At 57.8% G+C, this 17,030-nt stretch overlaps 3 protein-coding genes and 2 non-coding genes across 19 annotated transcripts; 3 read left to right on the top strand and 2 right to left on the bottom strand.

The window, feature by feature from the left end:
* Positions 1 to 856: 856 nt before the first annotated feature.
* NDUFAF3 (NADH:ubiquinone oxidoreductase complex assembly factor 3) lies at positions 857 to 3,748 on the bottom strand. Of its 3 annotated transcripts, none has more exons than XM_063805777.1 (5): positions 3,569 to 3,748; positions 1,608 to 1,800; positions 1,378 to 1,444; positions 1,170 to 1,270; positions 857 to 1,090 (listed from the first exon to the last, which is right to left on the bottom strand). In XM_063805777.1, exons 2-5 carry the CDS (start codon positions 1,704 to 1,706, stop codon positions 974 to 976), a joined length of 384 nt encoding a protein of 127 aa, XP_063661847.1. In that variant the 5' UTR covers positions 1,707 to 1,800; positions 3,569 to 3,748; the 3' UTR covers positions 857 to 973. The 3 variants fall into 3 exon arrangements, with proteins under 3 accessions (XP_063661847.1, XP_003309857.1, XP_001162332.1); XM_003309809.6 differs by lacking the exon at positions 3,569 to 3,748 and adding an exon at positions 2,362 to 2,470; XM_001162332.6 differs by lacking the exon at positions 3,569 to 3,748 and adding an exon at positions 1,925 to 2,058.
* On the top strand, positions 1,827 to 8,658 carry DALRD3 (DALR anticodon binding domain containing 3). 12 transcript variants are annotated; one of them, XM_063805775.1, is made up of 13 exons: positions 1,827 to 3,293; positions 5,200 to 5,749; positions 5,831 to 6,126; positions 6,280 to 6,536; positions 6,636 to 6,715; positions 6,793 to 6,921; positions 7,299 to 7,372; positions 7,473 to 7,534; positions 7,635 to 7,717; positions 7,806 to 7,988; positions 8,060 to 8,173; positions 8,274 to 8,342; positions 8,439 to 8,658. In XM_063805775.1, the coding sequence occupies exons 2-13, from the start codon at positions 5,585 to 5,587 to the stop codon at positions 8,556 to 8,558; spliced, it is 1,632 nt and encodes a 543-aa protein (XP_063661845.1). In that variant the 5' UTR covers positions 1,827 to 3,293; positions 5,200 to 5,584; the 3' UTR covers positions 8,559 to 8,658. The 12 variants fall into 12 exon arrangements, with proteins under 12 accessions (XP_063661845.1, XP_054537838.1, XP_016796568.1 ...); XM_054681863.2 differs by having other exon boundaries at positions 2,641 to 3,293; positions 5,596 to 5,749; XM_016941079.4 differs by having other exon boundaries at positions 2,641 to 3,293; positions 4,711 to 5,749.
* Positions 3,430 to 3,520, top strand: MIR191 (microRNA mir-191). Its single transcript, NR_035697.1, has one exon. It is a non-coding gene; the product is annotated as a microRNA mir-191 (primary transcript).
* Positions 3,905 to 3,990, top strand: MIR425 (microRNA mir-425). Its single transcript, NR_035797.1, has one exon. It is a non-coding gene; the product is annotated as a microRNA mir-425 (primary transcript).
* Positions 8,193 to 16,984, bottom strand: WDR6 (WD repeat domain 6). Of its 2 annotated transcripts, none has more exons than XM_016941073.3 (6): positions 16,646 to 16,984; positions 10,038 to 12,519; positions 9,861 to 9,944; positions 9,655 to 9,771; positions 9,430 to 9,548; positions 8,193 to 9,323 (listed from the first exon to the last, which is right to left on the bottom strand). In XM_016941073.3, the coding sequence occupies exons 1-6, from the start codon at positions 16,833 to 16,835 to the stop codon at positions 8,860 to 8,862; spliced, it is 3,456 nt and encodes a 1,151-aa protein (XP_016796562.1). In that variant the 5' UTR covers positions 16,836 to 16,984; the 3' UTR covers positions 8,193 to 8,859. The 2 variants fall into 2 exon arrangements, with proteins under 2 accessions (XP_016796562.1, XP_054537835.1); XM_054681860.2 differs by lacking the exon at positions 16,646 to 16,984 and adding an exon at positions 16,518 to 16,575.
* Positions 16,985 to 17,030: the final 46 nt, after the last annotated feature.

Genomic DNA, 17,030 nt, shown 5'->3' with positions numbered 1-17,030 from the left:
AAACAGCTGACTATAGCTATAGCTATGGCTCCTGGGGTTTCAGTCTCACACTGAGCATCTGACTCTGGCTCCCAAGGGGTCAAAGAACAAGCTCTGGGACTGGCATACACAGGGCATCCTGCTAGCCCATAGCTTGGCCATATAGGACCAGGTCAACACACATATATATTCCCTAACTTGAATCTCTCTCGGCCAGGCACATTGGCTCACGTCTGTAATCCCAGCACTTTGGGAGGCAGGTGGATCACTTGAGGTCAGGAGTTCGAGGCCATCCTGGCCAACATGGTGAAACCCTTTCTCTACTAAAAATACAAAAATTAGCTGGGCATGGTGATGCATACCTCTAGTCCCAGCTACTCAGGAGGCTGAGGCAGGAGAATCACTGAAACCCAGGAGGCGGAGGTTGCAGTGAGCTGAGACTGCGCCACTGCACTCCACCCTGGCGAAAGAGCAAGACTCGTCTCCAGAAAAAAAAAAAAAAAAGCCCAGTGTAGTGGTAGGGGCCTCTAATTCCAGCTACTCAGGAGGCTGAGGCACGAGAATCGCTTGAATCCAGGAGGTGGAGGTTGTAGTGGGCCAAGATCACGCCACTGCACTGCAGCCCGGGCGACAGCGAGACTCCATCTCAAAAAAAGAAAAAAATCAGCGATTTTGTGAGAAAAGCCGTTGAGGTCCTCTCAAATTTGCATGTGAGCAAGTAGGTCTACAACAGGCAAACATACTGCTTCCCGACTTCTGAAAAGTCAAGGAATCCTAAGTAATCTAGATGAAAAAGTGACTCCTTGGTTTCTTCACATTCCCCTCCAAGAGCCCAGTGAGCCATCAGCTCCTGGCCAGCAACACACCTGATACAAAATGGGAGAAGTGTATAAATTATTATGTTGATAAGCAAGATTAAGTGCCAAAGGGTAGATAAGAGTGAAAGCATTGGGAAGCCTGGCAGAGTGCAGTCAGCAGGTCAGTTCCTGGCGGTTCATTGAGCAGCTTGGCCCAAAGATGTAAGTGAAGTCCCTCCTGGTGGAGGGATGAGAGCAGCTCCAGTTACTCGGCCTTCATGACACAGGAAGTTGAAGGTGGCACAGGCATTGGGCTGCAAAGAAAAGGCCAGCATCAGCCTGTCTAGCGCCAGGCCTGTGCTCCCCGCAGCATGCCCCAGTCCCGGGACTCACCGTGTCCTGCACTTCCACAGCAATGCCCCGCTGCCTCATGGCTTGAAGCACCTGGGACTGCAGCCTCTCGGTCCGGTCTCCAGTCCCCACCACCACGATCTCTAGGGAAGGGTGGGTGTGGCTAGTCTACAGTTCTGTTGAGAGGCTGCAGTGGGGGTCGCCTTTTGGGGCCCAGAACACCTCTGTTCTCCCTCCCCTCCCCCAGTACCTATCCGGGGCTCCAGCAACCAGAAGAGGGAAAAGCTCTCTTCGGTGATGTCCTGGTGGGATCCCACCTGTGCAGGGAGGAGGCACATTTAATACGACAAATCCACGCAGCCTCTCCCCACCTCCATCCACTACAGGAGGAGACAGAGGAAAGCCAAGTTTGCAGGGACCAAGCAGGGTGAGGGCCTGTGACTCTGGGCCTCAGTTTCCACACTGCGGGCCAGGACTCACGTTCCACTGCACCACCGAGTGCGGGAGCAGAGCGCAGGGGCCGAGCACGCGGTTTCCGTTTATCATGAAGCCGCGGCTGTTGTAGCTGTCGATGTACATTGCCTGAGCGGCCTCGCGTTGCAGCAGAGAGATGCGCGTCCGCTGATACAGCTCGTCATCCGCCGGCGAGAGCCGATGCCCTCGCCGCGGGGCCCTGCGGAGGTAAAGGGTCAGGGGCGCGGGGCCGGGCCGGGCAGCCCGAGAGGCCGGAAGGTGCTGGGCTGGCAGTCGCCGGCCCTAGGGGGCTGGATGGTCGAGGGCGCGGGGTCCAAGCTCACCAGGGAAGCTCAACGGGCGGACAGCGCAGCGAGGGTCGCGCTCGGTACAAGCTACGTAGCGCGAGAGCGGTGGCCATGGCTGACCAACGCGCGGCGAAGTCGTCACCGGCGCCGTTAGTCCCCGGGTTGGGAGGGCCCTGCGGAGCCTGACCCAGCGTGGCTGCAGCGCCCCCTGCGTCCCGGAGGGCACCGCACAGCTCGACCGGCCCAGCAGGCGAGTGTCCTCAGTCTTAGGAGGCCGAGTTCCCTGACCTCCGGCGCAGCTCCAGTGTCAGCACCTGCCGCCCTCCCCGCCCCGGGCCCTTGCCCATAGTCCCGGGGGAGTGGAACACCTGGCAGCGTGGCCGCCCTCAGGGCGTTGCCTGGGCCGCAGCCGCGGCCTGGCCCCCGGGCTCTCAGCTATTAAGCCGCGCTCCCGGGGCGGGGCGGCCGCCCACCTGGTCGCGTCCCGAACACCTGGCCAGGCGGTGGGTGCCAGACTTCTAGCCCCTAATTCCAGCCTCTGGGGCTTCGGGCACCGTGGGCGGGGCAGCCGGCTCAAGTTTCTCCGGCTAGACGCGGAAGCACGCCCCGCCCTAACCGTCACCCGCGCGACCGTTGGCCTCTCCGCAGCGCGCGGAGAGGGGCGTGGCCGAGCGTGGATTGGCTTCTCGGGTTCTCTAGGGGGCGTGGCCAGGTGGTTTCTCCTTAAAATGGCTCCAAGTCTGCAGGCAGCCAAAGCAAGCGGAAGGGCAAGCTGTGATAGTGTTTGGGTGGCTGTTCGGCTGGCCCAGACCAGGCCGAACCGGACCAGACTTGAAGTAGAAGCGCGTGGAGCATCACCTTGTCCTCGTTCACTCTGCTCGCGTCCTGGGAGTCCCCCGTCCTGATCCAAGTCAAGGGCCTACTGGCGCGAGAGTCGCTGGCCCCCGCGCGGGGTTTGAGCATCTCGGCACGCCGGCTCTGTCGTGGCCTCAGGGGAACATTGTCGCTTTCGCTACCCGCGGGGCCGGGCGAGCGGGAAGCTCGGCACAGTGGGAGCCTGGTGGTGGGTCTCCTGGGGCCGGTCGCAATGGGTTTCCGGGGGTCCCGCGGCTGCTCTGTGGACCCCTTCGGCCCCTGGTGCTCCGGGCGCTGGCAGCGTCACCGGACAAAGGCCACCGAGCGCGGGGGTGTCCCCGAGGTGGACGCGCGGGTTTACTTCCTCTCCGGCCCCACGGGCGCGCTTCCCTCCTGACGGATTCCGAAGCCCGCCCCACCACCGTCACCGCACCAGTGGCCCAGGCTTCGTGGGACCAACAGGGCTAATCCTGCCCCACGGATCTAATCCGGATCGGGACCCGGTCCCAGGGGAGGCCCCCACCTCCCCTTCTATTGTTCTGTGGCCCAGGTGAGCGTCTTGTTCCCTCTAGACTCGGTTTCACAACCTACTCCCGGGTCTTCCTCCTGGGACTGGGGATGGGCGGGTTCTGATGTGGCCCCAGGGCGAGTGACCTGGGGGCAGGAGCTCCCCCGCCCCCCGCCAACGGCTGGACAGCGGGCAACGGAATCCCAAAAGCAGCTGTTGTCTCCAGAGCATTCCAGCTGCGCTTGGATTTCGTCCCCTGCTCTCCTGCCTGAGCAGCGCCCTGGCCCAGATGGGGTGCCCCTGACCCCCAGACATACTTTACTGAGCTGCTTGGGTCTCAGTTCCTCTCAGTTGCGCCCTCAGGCTGGAGGTGATGGGTGTAGACGTGGGAGAGCCGAGGCTGGTGGCCATCTCTGGAACCCTGGGGAGCATTGACGAGGGAGGGTGGACCCAGGACCTCTGGGTAGGGCTGCAATGGTAGTGACTCCCCCAGGGCTGCCTCAGCCCGCATCTCGCTAAAGATAGCCCTCTTACTTCCTGGGGAAAAACCACCCCAACCGTCTTCGTGGATGAGAGTATCTGAAGTCCTCAGTTTGACTGAGGGTTCCCAACCCTGCTAAGCAGTTGTCTCCAGGTCATGCACCTTCAGAATGGAAAGCGCTTTGGAATGACACGATCACTCCCGTTGAGTGGGCACCCGAGAAGCCATCGGGAATGTCGTGTCCGCCCAGTGCTCTTTCGGCGCCTCCCAGCAGGGCCTCAGCCCTGGCCCAGAAAGGGACCTTGCCAAGCTTTTCCTGCCCCTGGGTTTCCCTGCTCTCCGGATTTCCCAACTCTCTCTACTGAGTTAGCTTCTCTATTAAAAGGAATGGGGGTGGGGTGGGGGGTGAGTATGTTACAGTGAAATGAAAACATTTGGGAACCTTTGTGGGAGAAAGAAAAAGACCTTTCCTATTGGTAGAGGAGCAAGATACTCCAACTGAGGCCTATTTTCTATTATGGTCGTATTATTTGGTTGGCCCGTAAATGGCTGTTGCCTAAAACAGGAAGCGTTAAGGATCGTTGTTAAAGCACACCAGGTTAAAGGAGTCACATTAAAAGCTGGTCATTCTGGGCCGGGCGCGGTGGCTCACGCCTGTAATCCCAGCACTTTGGGAGGCCGAGGTAGGCGGATCACCTGAGGTCGGGAGTTCCAGGCTTGACAAACATGGAGAAACCCCGTCTCTATTAAAAATACAAAAGTAGCCGGGCGTGGTGGCGCGTGCCTGTAATCCCAGCTACTTGGGAGACTGAGGCAGGATAATCACTTGAACCCGGGAGGGGGAGGTTGCGGTGAGCCAAGATCACACCACTGTACTCCAGCCTGGGCAACAGGAGCGAAACTCCGTCTCAAAAAAAAAAAAAAAAAAAAAAAAATCTGGTCATTCTGGAAGCCATCATGATGGTTGTGATTTCTCAGGTATCAAGAGAAGAAAACCGCCAATTGTATCAGAGTGCTTATTTATTGGGCATAAAGACCACCCAGGCTGGGTGCAGTGGCTGATGCCTGTAATCCCAGCACTTTCGGAGGCCGAGGCGGGCAGATCACGAGGTCAGGAGTTCGAGACCAGCCTGGCCAACATGGCGAAACCCCGTCTCTACTAAAAATACAAAAATTAGCCGGGCGTGGTGGCGGGCGCCCGTAATTCCAGCTACTCGGGAGGCTGAGGAGGAGAATCCTGTGAATCCTGGAGGTGGAGGCTGCAGTGAGCCGAGATCGTGCCACTGCACTCCAGCCTGGGAGACAAGAGCAAGACTCCGTCTCAAACAAACAAACAAAAAAACACCCATATCTCAAACGAGAAAATGCTTGCAAATAACCTGAAACCGCGGAACACTATTCTTTTTAAAACGAGTTGTTTTAAGTAGGTCGTGAAAGTGGCCTTAATGTTATACTGCCTTATTCCAGTGACGAATATTCATCATGTGTAAAATGGGAGAAATGAAATGTTATTAAAACAAACATGTGAGACTTCGATGAGAAGAGACGGTACCCGGTCTAAGCGCCCACCGGGTCGCGAGGATCCTTTTCCTGGTTAAGGCCTGGTCACAGCGAAAGAACCCTAGGCCCAGGGAGGGCCCCGAGATTTCAGATCCGGGGCCCGGCTGTGCAGGTGGACCACGCGGAAGGGGCGCTGGGGGCGGTAGGTCGAAAGCAGCCGACAGGGCTCCCACTGGCGCACCTGTCCACTTACGGGGACCACCGCCGCACCCCCGCCCCAGCTAGTCGGTCCTTTCCGGAAGTTCCACCTCCCTAAATTTTTTTCCGGTTCCGCTTACTCCTTCCGGTCACCATGGCGACCAGGCGCCTTGGGGTGGGGGAGACGCTGGGGGCCCTCAACGCGGCCCTGGGGCCAGGCGGTCCGGTGTGGATCAAGGAGACGCGCACCCGCCACCTGCGTTCCCGAGACTTTCTGGCACCGCACCGCGCGCTGCAGGCGCGCTTCGATGACGGCCAGGTGGGCGTGAGCCGGGCGGGGCCGTGCGGCCGGGAGATGGGCCCCGTGCCGTGGCCCTTTTACACGCCCGTTCTCCCGCAGGTTCCGGAGCATTTGCTCCATGGCCTCGCCTGCGTGCAGGGCCCCGGTGTGGCCCCGGTGCTGCGCTGCGCGCCGACCCCCGCGGGTCTGTCTCTCCAACTGCAGCGGTCCGCCGTCTTCGAGCGCGTCCTCAGCGCCGTGGCCGCCTATGCCACGCCCGCCTCGCCTGCCTCGCTGGGCCAGCGCGTCTTACTACACTGCCCAGCACTGCGCAGCTCCCCCTGCGCACTCCGCTTGAGCCAGCTGCGTACGGTGCTCGTGGCCGATCACCTGGCGCGAGCCCTGCGCGCTCACGGGTGAGCGGGGCCGCGGGGCCGGAATGGAGAAAGTGGGACTGCCGGGGACCTAGAGAGCGAGCGGCGCCGCCCGTGGGGACTGCGGCTGGAGGTGGGAAGTCGTGGCGAGCTGGACCAGGTGCTCAGGCTGAGGCGGCCGCCCTCCCTTCGCAGGGTGTGCGTGCGCCTAGTGCCAGCTGTGCGGGATCCGCACATGCTGACCTTCCTGCAGCAACTGCGGGTGGACTGGCCCGCTGCCTCGGAGAGAGCTTCCTCCCACACCCTGAGGAGCCACGCCCTTGAAGAACTTACCTCTGCTAATGACGGGAGGACACTGTCCCCTGGCATCCTAGGCAGACTGTGTCTGAAGGAGCTGGTGGAAGAACAGGGCCGCACAGCTGGCTATGACCCCAACCTGGACAACTGTCTGGGTAGGACCTGAAGCCTAGCAGGGCCAGAAAAGGCAGGAGGGGGTTAGGGGGACATCTCTGCTTCTTGTCAGTCTCAGCACCTGTCTGTTCTCTTTTCAGTGACTGAGGATCTCCTCTCTGTGCTGGCTGAGCTGCAAGAGGCTCTATGGCATTGGCCCGAGGACAGCCACCCAGGCCTGGTTAGTGACTCCCAGCCCTGTAGGTTCTCCCAAACCAAGTATACTGTACTTCCACAGTTATGATTGTCCTCCCTTAGGCTGGGGCCTCAGATACCGGTACAGGCGGCTGCCTGGTTGTACATGTTGTTAGCTGTGAGGAGGAGTTCCAGCAACAGAAGTTGGACCTGCTTTGGCAGAAGTTGGTTGACAAGGCTCCACTCAGACAGGTAGGTTAATGATGGTGGAGCTCCCCACCACCTAACCCCCAACCTCAGAGGGCCCTTGAAAACCCACCGAGGGGCTTGTTAGTTGACAGAAACCAACACTTGACCTTGTGGGAGTTGCTGGACTTGAGAGGGCATGTACAACAGGTGCAGAGGCTCTGGGGAAGGGGGGTCTGTAGACACATCCCAAGAACACTGAAGACCAGGTTGAGAAGGATGAACCATGCGTAGCCTGAGTGGCTGGGTAGAAGGAGGCACTCAACCTGGCAGTTCCAATTTGAGGGAGTCTGGGCTGAGTAGAGGCACCAGATTTGGGCTCCTCAAGGGACTTCCTGGAGAGTAGCGCCAACTAGGCTGAGCCCCTGACATCTTTCTGACAGAAGCACCTGATCTGTGGCCCTGTGAAAGTAGCTGGTGCACCTGGCACTCTGATGACTGCCCCTGAGTACTACGAGTGAGTGAGGCTGGGAGGAACACCAACCTAAGCCAGGGTAATGAGGGGGGACTCTTTACCCAGGACCCTGCCCACTGGCCTTCCTCTCTTCCAAACACAGGTTCCGGCATGCCCAGGTGTGCAAGGCCTCAGCACTGAAGCATGGTGGGGATCTGGCACAAGGTGTGCCTGGGAAACCCTGGCTATGTTCTGGGTTAGGGGCAGGTTTTTTGCATCCCTGCCCTTGCCTGCAGACTGACTGACCAACCCTCTACTCCCTCAGACCCAGCCTGGACAGAGATCTTTGGTGTTCTCTCTGTGGCCACCATCAAGTTTGAGATGCTGAGCACAGCCCCACAGAGTCAGGTGAGCCTGGGAGCCTGACAGGGCCAGTGTTGGGGCACAGGGTGTGGTGGCTGCCTTCTCTCTCTGCAGCTGTGCTTCTGTTCCCCAGCTCTTCCTGGCTCTGGCTGACAGCAGTATCTCCACGAAGGGCACAAAGAGTGGCACCTTTGTCATGTATAATTGTGCCCGTCTTGCCACACTCTTTGAGAGTTACAAGTGTAGTATGGAACAAGGTCTGTACCCCACTTTTCCTCCTGTGAGCAGTCTGGACTTCTCACTGCTACATGATGAGGTGAGTGTCCCTCCTGGTAGCTGGCACAAGGAGGCCTGGACTTCCCCTCCCAGCACCTTTCTCCCCCACAGGGTGAGTGGTTGTTGCTCTTCAACAGTATCCTCCCCTTTCCGGATCTGCTGAGCCGGACAGCAGTGCTGGACTGCACAGCCCCGGGGCTCCACATTGCTGTACGCACAGAGATGGTGAGGCATAGACAACCAGGACACTCTACACTCTATTCTTTATTCTGGCCTGGGGCACAAGAGCAAAGAGATGGGCCAGTGACTCAGTCTCTGTCTCTAGATATGCAAGTTCCTGGTACAGCTCAGCATGGATTTCAGCTCCTACTACAACCGGGTACACATCCTGGGGGTGAGCACACAGCAAAACGGGGTGGGACGTGCAGAGGGGTACAGGGTAAAGGCAAAGGAAGCAGAGGATGAGACCAGCAGGCCCTTTCTCTTTCAGGAGCCTCGACCACACCTCTTTGGTCAGATGTTCGTCCGCCTGCAGCTTCTGAGAGCTGTGCGTGAGGTGCTCCATACTGGCCTGGCTATGCTGGGTCTCCCTCCACTGAGCCACATCTAAGGCCACAGAGGCTCCAATACCTGGGAATGTTCACAAAGTCATCAACTGGAAAAAAAGCAAAAACTCACGGCCAAAATAAATTGGTACTGTTTGTTACAAAGTTCTGTCTTGTCATGGGGAGTGGGGCATATTCTTTTGGCAGCACTCCACTCACCTTCAGCTCCTGCACCGACATCAGGAACCCACGGCCACCACCTCCTCCCCTCAAGGCATGCTGAGCATGGGCACAAACAGCCCATCCCTGCTCCATGCTGTCTGTGAGCAGGCCCCATGCCCAGCACGCCAGCCACCGCAGGATACCTCAGTCGTACCAGTTGTAAACCTCAAGCCCCTGACCCCCAAGGGCACAACGGTGGCCAAACTCAGGGCTCACAGGCCAGCAGTCCATGTCAGCCACATCAGGCACATGGAATACAGTGCTATTCATGAAGGTGGGTTCACCATGCCCCAGACGCCAGAAGGTCAGCCGTTGATCAATGGAGGCTGAGACCATGATGCTTGGGCTTAGGATCTTGAGGCCTGTCACATGGGCAGCATGTGCACAGGGGACAGAGTATTCCTCTAGCACACGCAGCTGAGGTACCAGCCCAGCCTCTCCCACAGCCTCTTCTAGCTGTAGCATCTCCACAGCAAGCACGAAGACATGGAGGGATCCATCTTCACTGCCACTGGCCACGAGATGGTGGCCCTCACGGGTGGGCAAGGTGTGCAGGCTGTTGATACCACAGCTGTGGGCCTGGAGAGTCAGGGAGGGGGTGCCAAGCCCTGAAGGAAGAGGAAGAGGGTAGTTGTCAGGGCCCCGCCTGCCACATGTGTGAGGGCTATGTGACAGGCGAGGAGGGGCAGCCATGGTTGCACATTAGCTACTCACGGTAGGGAAGCCCAGGATCCACTGGAGGCTCCAGGACAGTGGATTCATGGTCTAGCATGGTGGTGAGATCCCAGAAGGCCAGGCTGCCATCAGTAGCTGCGCTGCACAGGAGGAGCCTCCTGAGAGCCAGGAAAAGACAGCCTGGTCAATAACAGAGATGAAGCTCAACAGGAACCCCCCCCCCCCCACCCAGCCCATGCAGGACCATCATCCAGCCCCTCTCACCGCCTCTGGTTGGGTGCCTCGTGTGTAAAGGAGTGGACCTTGAGGACACATCGCTTATGGTGGAAGGTTTCAGCAAGGAGCTGCAGAATCCGCCCAGAATCCTGCAAAAGAAAGAGCCTGGGGGGCGGGGGGTGGCCCAGTTCAGAACGCATCCTAGCCAACCTTACTTCCTTTGTCTCCTGTCCCACTGGGCCCTATGCTCTCACCTTACGGCCCCATCACTACAGGCTGCAGCCACAAGGGGGCCAAGGCTGGGCTGGTCAAGTTCACACACAGCAAGGGACATGTACCTGCAGAGACAACATGCAGCTGTCAGGTGGAGCCTGCAAGCCTGGGAGCATCTGCATGACCCATACCACACCCTGCCCAGGAGCATATATTACCTGGTCTCTGGGTCTACCTTAACCATCCGATGCCGATTGCGTTGCCGGTCCCAATACTCATCTAGCCGGTGGGACGAAAGGTGCATGACATGGCAGGCGAGGCGGCTTGGGGTGCTGGGGTCCGGAGTAACCATGATGCTGAAGCAGTGCATCTCAGCCCGCCCCCCGGCAGACACCACATGGGCAGTCAGGCCTGGCTGAGGATCCTGAGGGCCACCTGGGGTGCCAATGCCCCACACAGCCACAGCACGTACCGAGGAGATATGGTTACAAACAGCTGTGAGTGCGTGGGCTGAGCCTGTGGTTGTAGGGAGTGCTAGGACACAGACAGTAGTGTCCTCACTACATGTGATCACAATGTCAGTCAAGTCGGGCCCCTCACTGCCAGGCTCCAGGTCATCAGGCTGCATGAAGCTGGGCACTCCATATTCAGGCCCCAGGGTAATGGTGCCCACACGCTTTACACAAGTGATCTCACGGCCATGCAGACCCTCCCGGAGAATCACGTGTGGCCGGGTGCAGCCACCCAGAGCCCTGTACAGCATGACATCCCCATCCTTGAGGTAAGCAAAGGCCATGGCTGCCTCAGTATCAGAGAATGCCCACGAACGGTGCCCTCCACCACAGTTGACGATGTGCAGCTTCTCGTGTGACCGAGGGTTCCACACCACAAACTCATTGGCATGGAAACCCAGGATAACCATGCTCCCATCGGGCACTATACGGAGCCCAGCTAGCCAGTTCATGCCTCGACAGGACTTCTGCCTTAGGACTGGCTGGAGCTGGCCGTCTCGTACAAACAGCTGGTAGTAGGCGCCATCACGCCCTGTGGTATACACAAAGCCACCATGGCATGTGACTGAGGTCACACCCTGCTTCCCGTGCAGAGAGGGCAGGGTAGACACTGGGCCCAACCCAGTGAAAGCATTCCCACCCCCACTACTACCACTACCCACTACAGGTGCCCCAGCACCAGCCCCAGCCTTGCCTCCCACCCCAGGGTCCTTGAGCAGACCTGGTCTGGAGGGGAATAGCAGCACAGAGCCCCGGCGGTCACCACACACCAGGAAGTCACCTGGGGGTAGGAAGGCACTGCATGTGTGCCATCTCTGCTTGCTTGGGGGCAGCAGGTACCGACAACGTTCCTTGACAAAGATGGCCTTGCCAGAGGGTGCGGCTGAGATCTCTAGGCAAGCTACTACCCCGCCAGGGCCCGATGCCAGCAACAGGAGCTCCTCATAACCACGCAGGGCCCAGCTCAAGCTGTGCACCTTCCCAGGAAACAGGGTCTGGTCCACAGCAGCAGTTGGAGTGTTGATGGGGACAACCTTGACACGACCTTCCCCATTGGCCATAGCACACAATCCGAAGCCCTCGGGACCAGGAGCTGCCTCCAGCAGGCAGTAGGACTGGAAATGTTTATCCTCTAGCAGCTGCTCCCAGCACTTGACCTCGACGTCATAGAGATACAGGGCCCCTGTATCAGTCACTGCCAGCAGTCGCCAAGAGCCAGCCAGAGTCACAGCCTTGAGTGTACCTGGCCTACTACGGGACTTGAAGCAGAGAGCCGAGACCCCCAATCCCCGGTACCCACGCCCTACCAAGTGCCACAGCCGAATGCCTGAGTCATCACCCCCAGTGATCACCCAGGCCTGCCTCTCATGGGCAGCTATGGCCCGGATCCCACGTCCCTGGTGTCCCCGAAAGGCCTGGAGGATCTCACCTTCATGGCTCCACACCAAGCAGACACAATCCTCTCCTGCACTGATAAGGTAATTCTCTAGAAGCTTGACCTGCCACACACGGGCGCTGTGCCCAAAGCAGTGCCCAATATTCTGCACCCGACCCCCAGGCACTCGCAGGTCGCCCACCTTCCAGATACGAACGCTTCGGTCTTCTGAAGCTGTAGCCAGCAATCCCTTGCTTTCCAGGTATGACATGCTGAAGATGATGCCCACATGCCCACTGATTCGTCGGTCAGGTGCTACAGGTTTGTTGTCTGCTAAGGCAGTTGCTGGGTACCAGACCAAGAGCTGGTTGGAAACAGCACCTGCCACTATGGTCAGCTCCTTCCAGGCGTATCCAATCAGGCAAGCTGAAGAGAGGGTGCACCTGTCTGTGCAGGGCACCTCTTGCAGGATGCACCCTACTACAGGGTCATATAGCACCACTGAGTTGTGGCCCAGGGCCAAGGCTATATTTCCCTCAAGCCAGCGTGCATCCCAAATCCAGTCAGACATGTTCCACAGGCCAGAGCGCCAAAGCTCCCGGAAGTGGCCCTGTCCCCAGCTAATTTTCACAACTCGGAGTCCCTTGCTTCCAAACACAGCCACCATGGCCTCCAAGTCAAGGTCTCCATTAGGCTCTGGCCGTACCCGGAAGCCATGGATAAGATAGTGGCCAAGCAGGTTCTGCACTCGCTTTATCATCCGCAGATGCCCACCAAAGTCCAAGCTGTACACCAGGACATCGGGACCCTCACCTAGACAGAGGCAAAGAGCCATGTCAGAGCTAGGTACCTAACTCTGATGACCCACAGGGAAGAGATGGGGATCAGGGAAACTTCTCAGCATGTAGCCTATGAATGCATCAGGACACACAATCCTGCAGCTTGAATCTTAGAAAATCCTTGGTCTCGGCTGGGTGCGGTGGCTCACGCCTGTAATCTGGGCACTTTGGAAAGCCAAAGCCAGACTCTGTCTCAAAAGAAAAAAAAAAAAAAAGAAAATCCTTGGTCTCGGCCAGGCACGGTGGCTCACGCCTGTAATCCTAGCACTTTGGGAAGCCCAGGCGGATGAATCACCTGAGGTCAGGGGTTCAGGACTAGCCTGGCCAACAAGGTGAAAACCCCATCTCTACTAAAAAATTAGCCAGGTGTGGTGGCACGTGCCTGTAATCCCAGCTACTCAGGAGGCTGAGGCAGGAGAATCGCGTGAACCCAGCGGGTGGAGGTTGCAGTGAGCCAAGATCATACCACTTCACTCCAGCCTGGGCGAAAGACTCAAAAAAAAAAAAAGAAAAAAGAAAATCCTTGGTCTCAGCTTCAGCTGGACTTTCAGTGCTGACTTTGTGCTTCCCTCATCAGTCATTCTTTTTTTTTTTTGAGACAGAGTCTCATTCTGTCGCTGAGGCTGGAGTGCAGTGGCACCGTGCAGCTCACTGCAACCTCCATCTCCTGGGTTCAAGCAACTCTCCTGCCTCAGCCTCCCAAGTAGCTGGAATTACAGGCGCCCACCACCACACCTGGCTAGTTTTTTTTTTTTTTTTTTGAGACGGAGTCTCGCTCTGTAGCCCAGGCTGGAGTGCAGTGGCACGATCTCAGCTCACTGCAAGTTCCACCTCCCGGGTTCAGGCCATTCTCCTGCCTCAGCCTCCCGAGTAGCTGGGACTACAGGGGCCTGCCCCCATGCCCGGCTAATTTTTTGTATTTTTAATAGAGACAGGGTTTCACCGTGTTAGCCAGGATGATCTCGATCTCCTGACCTCCTGATCTGCCCGCCTCAGCCTCCCAAAGTGCTGGGATTATAGGCGTGAGCCACCAAGCCCGACCAGTTTTTATATTTTTAGCAGAGACAGGGTTTCACCATGTTGGCCACGCTGGTCTCGAACTCCTGACCTCAGGTGATCCACCCACCTTGGCCTCCCAAAGTGCCGGGATTACAGGCGTGAGCCATTGTGCCCGGCCCCCTCATCAGTCACTCTTTTTTTTTTTGAGACAAAGTCTCACTCTGCCGCCCAAGCTGGAGTGCTGTGGCGCGATCTTGGCTCACTACAAGCTCCGCCTCCCAGGTTTACGCCATCCTCCTGCCTCAGCCTCCCAAGTAGCTGGGACTACAGGCACCCGCCACCATGCCCGGCTAATTTTTTGTATTTTTAGTAGAGACGGGGTTTCACTGTGTTAGCCAGGATGGTCTCGATCTCCTGACCTCATGATCCGCCCACCTCGGCCTCCCAAAGTGCTGGGAATACAGGCGTGAGCCACCGCGCCCAGCCTCATCAGTCACGCTTGATGTTCAGTTCAACCACAAATTTCTCAAACTCAGAGCCTCCTCCTCACCTCACTTTTTTTTTTAATTTTAAAAAAAATAGAGATGGGGCCTGGTACAGTGGCTCACACCTATAATCCCAGCACTTTGGAAGGCAGGAGGCTCGCTTAAGCCCAGGAGTTTGAGACCAGCCTGGGCAACAGGGCAAAACTCCACCTCTAAAAAAATTATACAAATGAGCTGGGCATAATGGCACATGCCTGTAGTCCCAGCTACTTGGGAGGCTGAGGTGAGAAGATCTCTTGAGCCCAAGAGGTGGAAGTTGCAGTGACCTGAGATTGCACCACTGCACTCCACCCTGAGCAATAGAGCAAGACTCTGTCTCAAAAAAAAAAAAAAAAGTAAAATAAAATGAGAAGGATTTTGACAATGCAAAAAGAAAATAAAAGATGTAAAATGAGAAAGTCTAATCCAGTGGTTCCCCACAGGGGGCAACTTTCCCCACAGGAGACATCTAGCAATAGCTGGAGACACTTACGGCTGTCTCCAGGGGTTGTGCTACTGGCAAGTAAGGCCAGGGATGATGCTAAACATCCTGCAATGCACAAACAGCATTCCAACAAAGAATTATCTGGTCTAAAAGGTCAATAGAGGCAAGATTGAGAAAACCCCGGTCTAATCTAACAAGACTGGGTGAGTGTAAGGGGAGGCCAACTTGAGGACACAATATTTAGAGTTAGGATTCAAGGATAAGCAGCAGTTAGCCAGAGGAAAGGAGGCGGAAGAGGGGGACTGGGAAATGTTGGGGCGGGGGGGTGGGGAGCAATGGGAGGGTTTGCAGCTTTCTTGGTGGAGAAAACAGCATGTATGATTGCCCTGAGATGGGCAAGAGCATTGAGTATGGTGGATGGAACAGGAAATGAAGAGCTCAGGAAGAGGCTAGAGAGGCCGGGTATGGTGGCTCATGCCTATAATTCCAGCAATTTGGGGGGCTGAGGCAGGCGAATCACTTGAGGTCAGGAGTTTGAGACCAGCCTGGCCAACATGGTGAAGCCCTATCTCTACTAAAAATACAACAATTAGCTGGGCATGGTGGTGGGCACCTGTAATCCCAGCTACTCCGGAGGCTGAGGCAGGAGAATCACTTGAACCTGGGAGGCGGAGGTTGCAGGGAGCCGAGACCGTGCCACTGCACTCCAGCCTGGGTGACAGAGGAAGACTGTCTCAAAAACAAACAAACAAACAAACAAAAAAACACACACACAGAATTGTAGCTATATAAAAGTCACTTTGGAAGCCACAGAAGTAGGTGAATTCACTTGCAGAGCTTCTTAAACTGTATTTCCCAAGTTATTCCCCACCTTAAAACCCTTCAATAGGTTCTCCCCACTGCCCTTAGGGATAAAGTCAGATCAAGGCCTGAAACAATGTGGCCTCTGCTCGCTTGTCCAGCCTCCTTTCCTCCCAGACTCCATTCCTGCTCTAACTTCACAAGAATTCCCTCCTTCCCCCAAAATGACAGATTCTTCCAGCCTCAAGGCCTTTGGCATGCTTACCCTCTTGCCAGGAACTCACCCCTTTTCCTAGTTCACTCTTGTGGTTCTTTGAGTTTCTGCTTCGTTGTTCCCCCTCAAGGAGCCTTAGGAGTTTAGCTGGCGGTAGGAACTCCGCGCTCCAAGAACCCCCACACCAGATCAAAACTGGATCATCCCCACCCCATACACACACCCTCTTAGGACTGGTGGCAACTCACTCAAGGCCTGACCGCCAAGGCCCTGCCTCAGGACCCTTATACAACTCAGCAGCACCAACATGGGTCATTAGTGGCTTCATGTAATGACTGTTCGAGACCAGCCTGGACTCTGACACCTCAGGTCCCAGGCCTCGCCTGTCCTTTGCGACCCGGTTCTCCTTGGAGGGACTTCCACACCTGATTTCCTGGACCTCAACCATCTCAGGAGGGGGTCTCAGCCCCTGCTTCCCCGGGCATCGCCCCCTACTCGGAAAGGTCTTATCCGCCGTTTTCCGCGACGCCACCCTCCTCAGAGGATCTTCACCCCCACCTTAGGGGGAAGAGACTCATCCCGCCCTCGAGAGGCCACACCCTTGCCCTCTCCCGGCCCCGCCTTCCCCAAGAGGCCACACCCCCTGAGGGGCCTCCTCCTCCTCCTCCTCCTCCTCCTCCTCCTCCTCCTCCTCCTCCTCCTCCTCCTCCTCCACCTACACCTCCCGGCTCGGCCCCGTCTCCTTCGGAGAGGCCAAGCCCCCGCCCATCTCCTAGAAGGGAGCACACTCCCTCAACCCTCCGCTCCCGGGCCTCCGCCTCCGCCTCCGCGCGGCCGCGTTCCCCTGCACCTTCCCGCGGTTCCACCCGCCCTTTCCACGCGGGCTGAAGTTTATGAAGCGCCGCGGCGGCCACATCAGCTTTGTCTCTCGGGCCCCGCCCTCCTCAGGTTGGCCCTCGTCCCCGCCATCTCCGGGGCTCCCTTCCCACCTCCGATCGGCCTCAACCTGCTGCCCGTCCTTCTCCTCAGGGCACCCCTTTTGTCCCTGTGGCACCGCCCCTGGGAGGCGCTGTTTCTTTCCCCCTTTCCACCAGGCGTGCCACAAGCCAAGCCTCACCCGCCAACAGCCGGTCCCCCACGCACTCCAGACCCGTCACTGGGAGGAGTATAAGCTCCGAGGTTGCCCGCGGCCAAACGTAGTCCTCGAGAGCGTCCATGTCGATCCTCGAGGTTCTGAGGCAGCCACGGCTAAGAAGGGAGCTGAACTCTCGCGAGAACGAGCCTTCCCAGCGCGCCGCGCTGCCCATCAACAGCGCCCTCAGCTACAGGTAGCAGAGACCAGGGCGCCCGCGGCGGTTGTCCAATGACGACCCTTCGTCCCACGCAATCCAGCTCATCATTGGCGGGGCCCGCGGAGGGGGGGCCCGCGGAGGGGCATCCCGCCCCTCGCCCCCTCACGTGACGCTTGCGGGGCGCTCCCAGCTGCCAGCCCGCTGCACCTA

This window comes from Pan troglodytes, chromosome 2 (genome assembly GCF_028858775.2).
Source record: "Pan troglodytes isolate AG18354 chromosome 2, NHGRI_mPanTro3-v2.0_pri, whole genome shotgun sequence".
Lineage (NCBI taxonomy): Eukaryota > Metazoa > Chordata > Mammalia > Primates > Hominidae > Pan > Pan troglodytes.
The sequence above is the reverse complement of the archived record's forward strand: the minus strand, read 5'-3'. Positions and strand labels throughout refer to the sequence as shown.